General features: G+C 40.4%; 1 protein-coding gene across 4 annotated transcripts in view; it reads left to right on the forward strand.

Annotated features, from left to right (window-relative positions):
* The window catches only part of prkcz (protein kinase C, zeta), a 172,298-nt gene extending 157,040 nt beyond the window's left edge, over nt 1-15,258 (forward strand). For all 4 annotated transcript variants that reach the window (XM_037104253.1, XM_037104254.1, XM_037104255.1 and 1 more), the window contains one exon: nt 10,530-15,258. In XM_037104253.1, the coding sequence (XP_036960148.1) occupies nt 10,530-10,617 (88 nt within the window). In that variant the 3' untranslated portion in view covers nt 10,618-15,258. The remainder of the gene's footprint in view (nt 1-10,529) is intronic.
* Nucleotides 15,259-15,832: the final 574 nt, after the last annotated feature.

The following is a 15,832-nucleotide window of genomic DNA, read 5'->3' on the forward strand; positions in this document are numbered from 1 at the left end:
ACACACTAAACACACTACACTAAATACTATGTAACACACTAACTATACACTCCAAACACGCTATATGTCACAAATCTCTCAACTCTCAAAACTCGTTATCTCTGTCGCTGTCTGTATCACTGCCGGCAAAATCCCAGTCCAGCTCACTCTGCTGCAGGTATGAATCCATTTGTTTCTTAAGGTATGTCGTGGGGGTGAGCTCTGCAGTGATTGGCTCTGGTGCGCACATGGCTATAGTGGCTATGGTTGACAGTGCTAGAGGAATTGGTAAAGCATTTATGAAATTATTTATTTAACGTTGTTATTATTTTGCACACCCTTGAATCATGCAGCAGCCATGTTGAAACTCTCAGACAGACAGTGATTCCTTGCGTTTATAGAGATATATTATAATCTCAAACATTGGGGTAGCCGATGGTCCTATATAACATGCAAAAATGTGGGATGGAACAATGCTAATGACCTGGCATGCTACCTGCACTTCTGGATTAGGTTCTTAATAAACTGTTCATGGCCAATGGCATAAGTAGTCCTCTCTTCCAGGTGAGGCACAGAGCACATTTCAGAGGCATAGTGGAGCATTGCTTTATGTTGCCAAAGTGCAAGGTAGCAGGACAGCAGCTGGAAAAAATAGAACAGCACAAAAAGTCAAGCAAAGACTGCTTGTAAATGTTGTAATTCAGTGAAATACATAAGAAGGTACACACAGTCATCCTTCTTTGGAGAGGAGAATGGGCATAAAAGCTTTAATGTTCTTTTCATCAGTAAAAGCTCATGGACAGGCCACATTAAAGAAACTCTCAAGTTGATATATACTAAATAACATTTCAACAAACTCAACTACATTTCATATCCCAGAATAGGTGGGACAGCACTTGTTTGTGATTGGAGCAGTTCAGCAGTTCAATGTTATTTCCATTTTTTTCAGCCTCAGTCCCTTTTTCTTTTAAGTGTGCTTTCAGGGTCATGGGACATTTTAAAGAGATAGCTTTGAAATTTGTTTGTATGAGGTACCTATCCTTCAAGCGTATCATCTACTGTAGATGATACGCTTGATGGATAGGTACCTCATGCAAACCCACGTCACATAGAAATGGACAGGGACTTGAGGCCTGTCCAGTCACAATCAAGAAGACAGAGGAGGCTTCTGGCAGAAACGCATACAGATGATGGCAGCTTAAACCATAGGCTCCTTATCTCCCCAATTAGAGCTACTGAACTAAAAACGTGATTTAAAGAAAGTCTTAAAGAAAGACAGGAAAAATGGAAACAAAGAAAGGCACAACTACTGTATCTGCATATGGAATGAATTTGCACTCAGGAACAGCTACGCAACCAAAGAAGCAAACGGAAGGTAAAATGAACAAACGAATCTGAGACAAAGAACACGAGATGTAAAAATTACTACAAAAATTCACGGATGAAATTACTGTACAGCTAGAAAACTCAGAAAAGATTTCAAAAACTTTCGAAGAGAAACAAAAGAGTCTGAGTCACTGGAGAAAGAATGGAGGAGTTGGAGGAAAGAGTGCGTCAATGTGAAGAGAGAATACATTACAAGAAACAAATAACTTTCTAATGATGACCTTGAAAGAGACAACCATCAAAATGGACTATCTAGAGAAGAAATCAAGGCAAAACAACATCAGGATCTACAACGTGAAAGAAGGAGCAGAAGGTGAAGACATACGCTTTCTGGAAAACTTGGTAAAAGACACCAAAAAATCATCCGAGTGCACCATGTGGCCCAGCGTGCAGAGAACAGAGATAGACGAGCATGCTCAATTGTTGTGTGCTTTCTGGACTGGGACACAAGACAACAAGTTCTCAAATCGGCGTGGCAGAAAAGGGAAGTACTTTTTCAAAGCACAAGAATTTACTTTGACTGGGACTTTACCACAAAAATACAACAAGAAAGAAACCAACTGTACCCCATCTGAAAACACCTACAGGAAAACCAGGTAAAATCTCACATAATCTATCCAGCGAAATTCAACATGTTTGGAAGCGATGAAGATTATTATTATTCTTCTTCTTCTTATTATTGTTATTATTATTATTATTATTGATATTAATGTTGTTGTAACTATCATTATTATTATTTACTTTTTATTTTTATTTTATTTATTTTCATCTTCTCTCTCTCTCTCTCTCTCTCTCTCTCTCTCTCTCTCTCTCTCTCTCTCTCTTCCTTTTTTAAAAAGGAGATATTAACTACTACTAAGTTTGATACTATGATTATGTTTTTTAAGTAAAAATATTGCCAGATTTAAGAAATAAGTTATGTTAAAACAATATATGACGGGGTGGAGAGGAGAGAAGAGAGGAAAGGGGGAGAAGGGAAAGAACATGAAAAGGAAAAAAAAAATATGCAAAATATCTCGCACTCTCCAATTTAGTTATTTTGTTTTGTTTTATTTTTTTCTTGTTTGCTTTGTTTTGTTTTTGTTTTTGTTTTCTTGTATTATTCTTAACTAGTGCATTGCCCGTATGTATTCCTATAAAAAAGTGGGAGGTTAAGTAGTTTTTTCATGGATGGCCAAATGAGGCTGAGTTTGAAGGTGGGACGTCAGGGATATAATTGGCTGTTTTTGACTACTTTTGATTTTACCATTATTATTCACCTTAAAAACTATTTACCTTGCCTTGTTTGGTGTCATTATTTTCAGCACAACCTCGCTATGGACACTATGGACCTAAAATCATAAAATAACATAAAATCAGAGTAGGAAGAAGTTAGATTTTTTTTCACTGTGAAAACCACAAATATGTTTAATGAACTATTTGCATTAGTTATAATGCAAATATGAATTGTTGTTTGCTAAATTTGTGCATAAGTTTTTGAAATTTACAAAGTTATATGTAACGATTTACATTTAAATGCAGGCAATGCCTCAGGCTCAGAGCTCCTCAGCTCATTCCTGCCTGTTCCTCATTCAGCAGTCTCCTCCTTGTTTTGGCTCACAACACAAAAAAAAAAACACTACGCTACACACTAAACACTATGTAACACACTAACTATATACTCCAAACATGCTATATGTCACAAATCTCTTAACTCTCAAAACTCGTTATCTCTGTCACTGTCTGTATCACTGCTGGCAAAATCCCAGTCCAGCTCAGTCCTCTATAGCATGCAAAAATGTGGGATGGAACTATACAAATGAACTGGCATGCTACCCGCACTTCTGGATTAGGTTCTTAATTAACTGTTCATGGCCAAATGTACTTTTCCCCTAGATCCAGAGCATATAATTTTAGGAGTTCCAGTCAAATATCTCTCACACCAAATAAGTACATCCATCCATCCATCCATCCATCATCTGTACATATTCTATGTACGCCGCTTAATCCTCTGCAGGGTCGCGGGGGCGCTGGAGCCTATCCCAGCTGACTTAGGGCGAAGGCAGGGGACACCCTGGACAGGTCGCCAGTCCATCGCAGGGCCCAAATAAGTACATGTATGGAATATTAAGAATAGCAGCGATTAAACAAATAATTAAAACTGTCTGAAACCAGATGTACCGAAAATAACTAAGTGGAAGGAAACGATCAAGGAAATGTATAATATGGAAAGAATAACACATAGGATAAGGAATTGTTGTGATGTTTTTGAGTTTCTATGGAAAAGGTTCTTAGAAATGGAGGAGGTATGAACAGCTTGAAAGCAACGAGTGAAGGTAGAAGTATGCAGAGATGTGCATTAAAATATGCGTGCATGAATCCCAGTGGACATTTGTTCTAACACAAGTACACACAGTAATGTTGAATGTGTTTTTGTTTGTTTGTTTGTTTGTTTCTTTGTTCTACTTCAAATGACAATTTGAGGCACATTAAGCAGGTGCCTTAAAAGTTGACTCATAGAGAGAGATGTAAATGTTTTTTCTCTTCTTTATTTTTTTCCTATACAAACAAAATGTATGATGATTTAAGTAAATGTCAACACAACTATTTTTGTCTTCTTTGCTTTGTTTTGTTTTGCTGTTTTTGCTGTCTGTTTTGCCTGTTTTATTCTCTTTCCAAAAATGGTAAATAAAGAGTATTAAAAAAAATAAGTGTTGTTCCACTTCTCTGTACTCTCCAGTGTTGTTACATTTCCCAAAAGAGTGTTGGGTTTTCATGTCTTTCCCCTGCTTGTTCAAATCAAAACTTTTGAACACTTAGGCGGTAACTAGATCATTGTAAGAATGACAGGGCACAGAGCAACAGAACCCCCGTGTTTATTGGAACCATATTGCATGCCCATCATGCTTTGCACCCATGACAGATGTCTCTGGGTAGCTACCATGGTTCCCCGGCAGTTTGAAGGTGCTACACTCCATTGCTGATCAGTAGACACTCATCTGCCTGGGTGTGGAAGCGCTTCGCAGCTCATTAAGGGACTGAGCATACGCATAAGGGCAGCGAGACGGCTCTGAGGCTCATTTGTGACACAGTTTGACGATGGGAGTCCATGACAGACTTTTGAGGAGGCAATTGTGGCAGAGGTTTGGGTGGGAAGGGAGGGGAGGGGAGGAGGGAGTTACAGGGTAGAACAGGGTGGAGAGCACACTGCCAGTTCAGTAGCGAAGATATCAACCTGGCATCAAACACCACAGCACATCAAAAGGAGACGTACGCCTCCTCCCTGTGTCTCGCACTTTATCTCCTCACCCTTTTCTCTCCCTCTGTTACCAAGGAAGAGGGGCTGATGTCGCCCACTCACGCTAGGAGGGGGTGATGCAAAAAGCTCTCCAGTCTCCCCTCTCTCCCACTCGTGATGGGCTTGGCACAAGAAGAAAGAGAAGTGAGAGCCGTGTTGGGAGAGAGAAGGGTAAACCCTCCATGTAAGAGATTTACATTGCGACATTAAAAGCCAGGATTGCTGGGGGCCCTTGCCAGCATGGTGAGGGGAGGGAAAGAGAGGCTTTAGTTTTTCTATGCCAGCTCCCTGTCTTAGAAAATAGCAGCCTCAGTCAATGCCTAGAGAAGTGTACGTCTTCTGTAGCCTTGGTCCCTGGTGGTAATTTTTAGGGGCAATCCTGCTCCAGTCTGTCGAGTGAACCTGTTTCTCACCCTAGCCTAGCACTGTAAATGCTGTATTTTAAGCAACTAATTAATTCATTGAGTACTTTATTCTTTATTCGTCTAATTAATTAATTTAAGTCTTTTCATTGTGTACAACCCCTAAAACAGAGACTTTTGGAAAAGCCTGTTGCCTCGGTACCAGCCCTGGTACACATATTAGAAAGTAACGATAAGAGTAAATAATTAAAGAGAAGTAAAAGTAAAATCACAAGTAGTATTTTCTACAACTAGGCAACAAACCAAAGTGGAGACAATCTGCCTCCTGTTTCCACTGGCTCATTCATGCACAGTGTACATGATAGTTGATGTGACGTGTTTCAGGCTGAATTCTGGATCAGTGTTAAAACACTTGTTTCTGTGTTAAAATGAAAGCACATTAGTGTGGATGGAGCATGAGCTAGATGTATTGCTACCAGGAATCAGATCGCAGCTATCTATGTGCAGAAAGTTAATCCCTGCTACACTAGGGATGGTAAGATTTACCGATTCGTATCGGTACATCCGTATAAACATTTACGATGTGGTTGCATCGACAGATGTGCATCAGTTAAAATATCTGGATGAACTACTGAGATGTATCGTGTATAAACTCTCTGCATCGATAAAAAATGACTCGTATCTATATTTAAAATGAACTAATTTAGAAGTAGGACCAAGTGCTTGTTTCCGTTCTTATCACCACGGCCGCCATCGGCCAATTCAGCCAGAGTCTGGTCTCGCCTGCGTTGGAGGCAGGGGGAGCAGAGCACCAAACAGCAGGCTTGAAATCAGAGCCAGTCACAGAGAAAGTAAGCATGCATGAAGAAGAGATAGACTCGCCGGTCACTTACAAGTCTGGTGTTTGGGGACACTTCGGCTTTTATAAAAGAGATGGTCAGCTCGAGAAATGCGATCTGTAAAATGCGCTGTGCTGTGATTAAACACACAGAGAGCACAACCAATCTAAGCTCTCACCCGAAGCGGGGACATGGTGTTAATGTGACAGAGAGGTCTCCTTCAGCTCCAGTGGTTAGCACCAGCGGAAGTGCTGCTGCTAACACAATGTTAGTGTTAGTGTCGCTGCGCGGTGTAAACGTGAGTTTTCCTCGTGCTGAAAACGTGACTTGCGGCATCCGTCATATCTCTCCCCGAGACGCAAGAGGAAAGCCAAAATACATATTTTTACTCAGGAAAATGACAAAAATAATAGTAGCGCACAGTGACTTGAATAAGTACTTTAATCTGATTACTGTTTTGGAAATATTAATGGTTAGATTACTCGTAGTGGTCAGATTAGAGTAATGCGTTTACCGGCATCACTGACCCATCATGGACCCATTTCAAACAAGTTGTGGGCAGTGACAACATGTGTGTCAATCTGTACAACTTTTGCATTCATTCAGCAGCATATAACTGCCAAAAGGCACCACTGCTTAGAGTTTAGTTTCCCACTGTCCCTGTTAAAAGTGTGAAGCACACTGTAGTAAAATAATGAACATGAACTATCTGCACCACTTTGTATTCCATTGTACAATATTCTTCTGCATCGCATCGTATCGCACTGTATCGCATTGTGTTAAATCAAATTGTACTGTATCGTACTGTATCGCAGTAGGTGGCAGAATCGTATTGTATTTTATCGGTGTTGTTTCATATGAATCTTTAATGTATCGCATCGTTGGCAGTGTATCGAGATGCGTATCGTATCGCCTCAGTGTTGAAGATGCACATCCCTATGCTACACCAGTGGCTCCACACCTCTTCAGCCCAATTCTAAACCAAACGCTATACACCCCCGCTTCATAAAGCAACGTTGAGTGTGATTGTGTGTCTGTGGGTTGTATCTTAAGAGGGAGGGTAAGAATTTACCGGCAAGCTTCGGGACACGGCATTCTCTGACAGAAACAGGAACATAGACATACAATGCAGATCTGTTTTTTGGCATTTCTTTTTCTTAACCTGTCCATTTTTCAATCGTATTGTATTTTATTATTTGAATTCTGTTTTATTTAATTGTATTCATGGTATGTTATATACAGAGTAGACTCTATTCTGTGATATTTTTTTTATGATTTGTCTGTGCTTTGTCTAGCAACATTTTCTTACTATTCTGCTCATACAGTGTAACTTTAATTCCATCATGTGCGCATGAAAATAGTTCAAATCAAATCAATTATCTGTTTGAAGTAAGGCAATTCATTGATTATATTTGCCCTAGCTGAAACATTTTCATCTTGCACAGACGCGTCTTTACTCACTTCACACCACAAAGCTTATTTTCTGTAAAAACCCAACACCCAACTGAGAATCCCATAGGCTTTTTGCCAAGGGAACCAGGGCAGTGCTAACTTCCAGATTAGGCTCCAAAAATACTGGTCCAAAATGTCAGTTAGAAAACAGATATCGTCATTCTTCCCTGCTTTATTCTTGTTCTGTCTATCCCACTTCACTCCCTCCTCTGTGCCCTTCTCCAGCTCTTCTCCTCAGTCTGCATCTGGTAATACTTTCAGGTCATCCAAACCTGGAAGAAGGGCAACATTTACATTGGTTGAACACACTGTTCATTTTGGTCAATCCCCAAAACCTTTCTCTCCTTGTTTTTGTGTTTCCCTCTCTTTGGTCTTTCTTTCAGCCTCTTTTTTCTTTTCTGAAACTCCCAAATAGAAAAACAGCATTTTCTAAATCTAATTGTTGTATTGGTAGTTGACCTACTCCTACAGTGGGAGTATTTCACATGAGATCAGATGGAGAAAAAATATTTACTTCATCAGTATTCTAGCCGGCAAACTGAAACAAAGACACTGTAGCATTTCATTCACTTGTCCCTGCACTCTATGTGGGTGGGATCTGCAACCTGTTCCACACTGCCGGTGGCCTCTAATGTAAGACCCCCACCCACCTGGTACACCAGGGGGAAGTCTAGTGAACACACCTATTGTTTTAACTTCAAAGCCCTCTGCTTAGTGTCTGAAGGGAGAAAGCCTCTCAGCCTTCCCCAGTGAGAGGCCTCCTTTCTCCATTTTGGGCTTCAGTTCCTCATCTCACCATCACCACACACACACACACACACATACACACACAGAGAGAGAGAAAGAGAGAGAGAGAGAAAGAGAGATGAGTAAACAGCCTGTTGCTGCAAGAGACGGAGCCAGCAGTGTTGCTAAGGGAGTACATTTATTTTTACCCAACCACTCTGAGCCCACTACTTATGAGGTTACGCTCCATTTACCTGTGATTATGCCTTTGTTAATGGAAGTATCATATTCAGGAAACAAAGCAGCAGCTTGAGTTCCTCCACTTATTAGTTCTACACCCGTTCATTCTCTCTCACTTGACATTGTGTACTAACAAATTACCTTTTACAGGTTTTTGAGAATTTATTCAGAGAGACATTAAGACCGAAACATTGATCGATCAGATGGTTTCCAGCTGTCCGCGTGATTGTAGACCTGAAGAGTAGCAGCAGGTATCAAGAAAAACACGGAGGTTTTTGTTATTAAATGGTGTAAATGTGTAAGACCCACAGTAGGCACTAGAGACTTTTTGCTTTTGCAATACATGGGCGATATGTGAAGGATTTGTTCTGCTACCAAATTTGATTCATAAATGTTGTAGTCTTTAGCTGAAATGTTGTAGGAGGACACACTAACAGTCATATGTACTGTACAAATATGTCCAAACTTGCCAAATGTGTGATCAAAGTTCAAGGAATTATCAGAAAACAGGTCTGATTTTATTTGAGAATGTGAGAATTTGGTTCCAACTTTAGAATTCAGTCTGTCAAAATAAAAGAAGCCTTGGTAACCTAGCAAGGCTTTTTCTTAAAAACCCACGGTGATCAGGGTAAAATACAAAGACAAGGGTTGCAAATATAAAGCTGCAAAACATAATTTACATAAATGAAAATTTTTTAAGAATACCATATATAATGAATCATTGTGAATAGCTTTTTGTTGCACACAGTTCTGGTGCTACAGAGGTTTAAAGATTTTCACCACAGGTCACGAAACTGTAGCATGAGTGTGTCAAATAATTTTATTATAGTTTGAGACTATTCAAATTCTTTGTGGGGGAGTTAAAAGTATTTTTCCATGGCCTTTCAAATGAATCAAGGACTGAACAATAGTTAGGGTGAGATAATAGATAGGGTGCTTGATAATAGGCTCTCATTTATGCACTATAGCATGAACATGAGGGCAACGGAGGGAGAGAGACACTATATGCCTCGTCTATGAAATGTCCATATTTTACTCACTGTCACAAGACTACAATTAAGAAGCAGAATAGCGATGTGCTATGATCCGTCTCACACATAAACAGGCTCACAAACTCTTACCTTACACAGTCAAGCAGCACTGTCACACAGCGCTCCATTGCTCATTGATTCATCTCACAGATTTATTTTACATAGCATAAGCATCATACAGGCCTGTGTCACACTGTGGAATAATTAACCGACTGATTCAAGCAAAATAGCAGCGGTGTGGACCTGCTGGAGTGGAGTGTTGAGGATGAGTTCAGGAGTCTGAGGAGAGAAGCTGCTCTGTAGTCTGGTGGTACAGCAGCAGATACTTGTGTATCGGCTGTCAGACAGCAGCAGATACTTCCAAGCTGACAGATTGCAGAACTACAGCTGGACAAGGCAAGATGGACTCGTGGTTTTTCATCATTGATGCTTGGTGCTCACACACAGTCAGTTGATGGACAGAGCTCACCTGATTTCGAAACATTTCTATGGAGATCCCAACTATATAATCAAATGCTGCTGTTGACATTCACCCAGAAGTAAATTCAAGAAATGGACTACAGTGTTGTATAATGACACAGTGCGTTTACATGACACTCAAGAAAAGTCTGACTAAAATCGGACCAGATCAGATTTCTCATAGTCAGATTAAAACACCTAGATTATTCGATTGATAGTCGCATTACTCCTGCACGTATACGTTCTATCAGATCGTATCGGATTTTTGCGTTCCGCGCAGGCTCGAAATTTTTTCCCGGGGCCGTGAGCCGGAAGTAGAAGGACGGTGGTGGCGGCAGCTTTCCTCCGAAATAACCGCAAGCAAGAACGCCATTGTGCATCTAGTTTGTGTAATTGTCATATACACCATATACGAAATGTACAAAGATGTAGCTTCATCTTGCTCTTGATACGTCATCTTTCTCAAATGCCGAGGCAGAGTTTGTTGTTGCAGGTGACGTAAAGAGGTCAGCCTGAGGTGGCTCTATTACCACTAGTTGAAATGGGTACAGCGCCACCTATCGTACTGGGGTATGACATGCTTCAGCCAGCAATTTGATTTTCTCACCGGCATTTCTCACCTATGGCTGTAATCCGACTAAGTATGTAAATGCACTGATTGAAATTACCTTAAAAATTGAACCTTGAAAAAGAGCCAGGTTTGTTCTGGATAGCATTGTACTCTGGCTTTGTGATGAAACAACGTCTCTAATTCTTCCTTCTGTCTCCCTCTCCTCAGGGACGTCATCAAGAGAATAGACCAGTCAGAGTTTGAGGGATTTGAATACATCAACCCCCTGCTGCTATCCACAGAAGAGTCTGTATGAGGGAGAGACCAGCTTCCTCCTTCGCCCACCTACTGTTTGTCCAAGCTGCCGTCTCAGTCAAAAAAAAGCACTTGCGAGCCAACTCTGAAAGGCAAAGAGGAGCAGGAGGAAGAGAAAAGGACAACAGGGACGACGAACTCACCCTGGACCTGTCGACATGAAAAGGCAAACAGGAGAGTTTCCTTTTTGAGATTGTTTTGTTGGGGTACAAACTCTTCTTTCTTGGTATGCACAAGGAAAACAAAGACACTGGACTTCAAGAACATTCCCTGTCGTTACGTTGTCTTCCCCTTTTCCTTTCTTTTCTTTTTCTCCTTTGGCTTCATTCTTTTCCCCCCTCAGAATGTCCATCCTCGTGTCAAAGCACGACCAGCTTTGTAATTTCAACAGAGAGCTGTTTCATTCTGTGCCTGCCGTCATGAACACAGCCTGTCTCACATCCCTGGATAAATATGACAGTTCTACTGAAGAACTTGAAATTTTATGTGCCCTTTCTTTTTTTGTTATTTCCTCTTATTTCTTTTATCTTGTGGGGGAAGAGGGTGTTGCCTCACGTGAATCAAGAATGTACAACGACAAAATTTAAAAAATTGTGTATCAAAATGTAGGTAGTGAATCCAAAATTGACGATGCCTTTCTATTGATGCAAGTGGCACATTTTCATTTGTACCCACAAATGTTTCTTTTTGTTATCTTTTTTAATTTTCACGAACAATGGGGGGAAAAACAAGCCGGGAGATTGCTTTTTATTTAAGAAGTGCCTCAAAGATCGTATTAGTTACAATGTCTCTGATTGCACTTAAATCTTATTGAACACTACTTCACTCAAGGCTCGACTCTGCAGGGGTTGGTCCAAACTATTTAAATTTTGAGGGGAATCAGTATATTTGGAGGACATAATTGATTGTTTTGGCTTTTAATGAATTAATTCAGAGAATTGACTGGTACACAGATTTAAGTATAGCATCCAAGCCAACATCCAAAATATTACAACTAGTGGCGGCTCGAGGGTAAAGCCTGGTTTATGTGAAGAGTGTGTCCTGGTTACCACATTATCATTGTCACAGATGGGGGTTGTGCAGCAGACAGCATCCATACAGTCCCGTATTTGCGTTAAAACCTAGCATTAAGGTGTATAAAGGCCATGGTGTACTCGCTGCCAGTCAGTCTGGCAGCTTTAGAAACACTTTATATCAGGATTTGAGCTGAAAAACAAAGCAGCTCATTGGCTCCAGCCTCCACAGTGTGTACAGGCTTGCTGGCGAGCTCACATTCTTCCACAGCAGCTGCCACTGTGTGACCATCTGCAGCCGGTCAAAAAGATCACATGACCGGTTGGTTGTGCTGTCTCGTGGAAATGTCTCTCCATTTCCATTGTGGGCGCATTGTGTGTTTCCATCTCTGCATTAAGGCTGGGTTTACATAGTGTTAGATTGTTCCCTTGGTTATTAAACATCCAAATGAGATGACAGCAATATGTTTTTGCAGACAAATAGCATTTTAATGACATTCAAATGTATTGGTAATATTGTTTTATTTCTAAAAAGAAATAAAACAAGGTGTCCAGATATCCATCAAAAATGCCTCTTTAGCCTCTGTGTGGGCGGCTGGGCGTACTTGTATGCTAGACAGCTGTGCCAATAGGGGCACAGAGACCCAATGTAAACCAATTTTCACTGGTGACTGTAGTGTACAAGCAAAGAACAGACAGTATTTTGATAGCAGTGGTGCTGAAGACAAAGAAACACACATTTCAGTATCAAGAAACCAGAAAACATCAAATATGAAACTTCTCCTTGTCAGTCCCAGAACAGATCTGCTGTTTAAATTCAGCTGGACTTGAAGTGTGGGTCTTCATCACAGGACTCATCCTACAATTTCACTTCAGTCAGATGTTTTGTTCCTTTATTTCTGCACATGGAGAGTCACCAGTGCTTCTGAACTTAATTTTATGCTGGTACTCAAAACAATTGATTTTTGATATTTTTCCTATGTGACCCATTCAACTTACTTAAATGGAAGAAATACAATTATGTTTCATGTATAGGTTTCACAATAGCTGTGGCTGACAGGTCATCATAGGTCAGATGAACTGAAAGGGTGTTGCCCCTACAGACCAGGCCTGGATTGAAAAACAGCTTTCACACTTCACTGGATGTACTGAAGCAGCCAGGTACATGGCTCGGGGTCCAGGAAGAAGGTGCTATAAAACTGCCAAATTATACTCTCAGCATCCTTGTGGCCACATGACGTAAATTTCACACCTAGCCCATATTTTTGCACACCTGTGCTGCTTGTCCTTTGTTTGTAAAGTCCACATGCTCATATGTTTTTGACTGTAGGGAAAATGCAGTACAAAACACGACCTTGGGTGCGTCTTATTTAGACTACGTCTGCTCCCTTAGAATAAAAAACAGGGCTGGTTAATGACACTCAGTACTTTAATGAGGCTGTTCAGACCTGATACCTTCCATCTTCAGTGATCTGATCACAAGCGAACAGCTCTAAATCTACCAGCTCACACTTGCCATCAACATGTGTCTTGAGTGAACACTTGTGATTGGATCTTGCTTTCCTGCTGAATATGCAAATAGACGTGCAAATAGTCACATACATCACTTGGACAGATGGACACAATGTTTTTTTACACAAAGAAGGAAGAAGTTCATGTTTAACAATTGCTGAATTTTAAAGACGGTCTAAATAATTAAGACTTTGTGGTAGATAGTATTTCACAAAGTTTACACAGCTTCTTCTGCAGCTCACAAGACTGAGAGATTTTAAGGGGAGTTTGGGGACTTTCACCACAGGGACAAAGAAGTAACCTATATAGATTACGGTTTATGTAAAATTGGACACGTGTACTGTCACTAAAATGTTGTCTTCTCTCATAAATGAAGTGTAAATAGTGAAATCAGCGTGAACAGTGTGTTAAACAGCTGCTAAGTGTTGGCAGGTAATACTAAGCACTTTAGACACAGAATAGACAGACTGGTACAGACAATGGTTTTAAGTTTCTTTGTCTAAGGGAGTCCAGGGATAGTGCAGTTAATTGTTCAATGGTTGGACCAGTGTGTACTCTATTCTGCCTTCTTTTGGTTTCACAAAGGAAGTCAGTTGAGTAGGCAGTCCTTCAGCATGGGCCAGGACACGTGTGTACACTCTGCTGAAAGGACAGGTTCTCAGAACCGGCCCAGACCAACTCTGAATGTAGTCTGAGTGATGGGATCTCAAATTCATCCTGGAAGTGTCTGGGTGCATTCACACCTGTATTAGAGCTGTTCACTTGAGATCAGATCACATGGATTTTTATGCCAGGTCCATGAGTGGCGACTGAAACATATAAGTAGCATCGATTATTGTTAAATTTCATATGTCAAGTTGGGATCAAATGCTTGATCTCATTTTTTTTTTTTTTTTTTAATTTGGTCAGATGTAAATCAGTAAACTTTTCTGACTTCAGACAATATCTTCATTATTTAGACTTTAACAAAGTTTTGTTATGTAACACTGATGCATATGCATTGAGCAGTTTTGTTCAATGAAAAAAGGTTAAAACACTTATATTTTATACATTCTCCAAACTAAGGAAGCAGCAAGAAGTGCTGGGTATCATATAAGCATCAACAATGAACTATTTCAGTTAATACACAGCCCTCATCAAGAACTTAGTTTTTTGTCACTGTTAATATTCAGGATGAGTGTGTAACCAGCACCAGTAAGCCAAACAGCTGCTCAGTGTAAAGCCAGCCCAACACATGCTGGTCCGCTCTCTCACCTGTGTCTGCACTGGTAGGATCCATCAAAGGGTTTCTGGATCAGAATTTTCAGTTGCAAGAAGCCATGGCCATGTCTATTTATACAGAGAAGCTTTAGACTGTTTCTGCTTCAGACACTTCCATCTTTAAACACAGCAAGAAACTTATTATAACCCAGTTTGGGGCCTTGTGTTGTTAAAAGGCTGCGATCAAATCAAGCACATGCACAACACATCTGTGATAACTTGGAGCACTGATTAAAGTTACCAACAGAAGACCCCGTCGCCTCTGAAGTGAGCTTTGACTTGATCACTCTGTCTTTGCGAGGGAGCTCTCCATTGGCTAAGAATTATTTGATGAAATCTGACCCGTGTTAATTTGATAACCACATAATAGGATTAATAAGTTGATCCTCAGTCAGAGTCTCAATTAGCTGTAGGGCCTTGTCAGGCAGCGAAGAAAAAGATAGAGAGAGGAAAGATAAGGAAGCAGTTCCACAGTCACCAATTACTCCACCACAATGAACACACACACAAACACACACACTTGAAGAAATCATAGAAATCATTCCAACACTCGAGGAGGCTTTCTCCTCCTAAACTCCATCTCATGTGCTGCATATTATTCATGTCATGTTATTTGATGTACGTGCACACCAGGTTTTCTTGAGGGACCAAGGGATGAACTGGGACTCCCTGAAGCCACATTACAGAGCAGTGACGGCCATTCAGACATCTCAAAGAAAGAGTCTTGATCTAAAAATGAATGAACCTTGTCCATGATTTTTCTCTGACATAATGCTGGTTGGATACGCTTCATTTTTGCTTCATTGCATCTTTGTAAATATGTGTAATTATTAAAAATGATACTGGTTTTCCGTGAACTGAGTCCTTCCTTTTTTGCAGACAGTTGCAGAAAAAACGTTGCAGCTGCTGCACATTTGTGTGTGTGTGTGTGTGTGTCTCCTGGGAGTTGGCCTCACACACCAGCACAATCTCTGATCACCACTCACTCTGTTCATTCTGGGAGACTGGAAAAGCCAGTTAACCAACATCATCATCCAACAGCATATCTGTGGTTTTTTTTTTTTGATGCTGAGAAAATAAACTGTTTACTATAAATCAATTATAAATGAAAACATCTGCAGTGTTCTCTTCAATGGACCTTATAAACTTGGTGCATATGTTAAGGCGAGAGTTCAGATTCCGTTACTATACCCTGCTAAGTTTGACGTCTATGTTGCAGACAGAGCGAAGCACATTTCAAGTCAATAACTCTTAATTGATGAACAACAGTGTTTCCACTCTGCTGTCTCAACAGCGCAGGTGTCCAGATGTGGTCTTTAAGAACAAATTTTGTTCTCTGTACTGTCAAAGTCAGTGGAATAATGTCTGTGGTGTGCATGATCTTTAGATTGTCATGTTTTGTTCTACAACATAAAATATGTCAGTAAACAC

The sequence above is a fragment of the Acanthopagrus latus genome, chromosome 7, assembly GCF_904848185.1.
Source record: "Acanthopagrus latus isolate v.2019 chromosome 7, fAcaLat1.1, whole genome shotgun sequence".
NCBI classification, from domain to species: Eukaryota; Metazoa; Chordata; class Actinopteri; order Spariformes; family Sparidae; genus Acanthopagrus; species Acanthopagrus latus.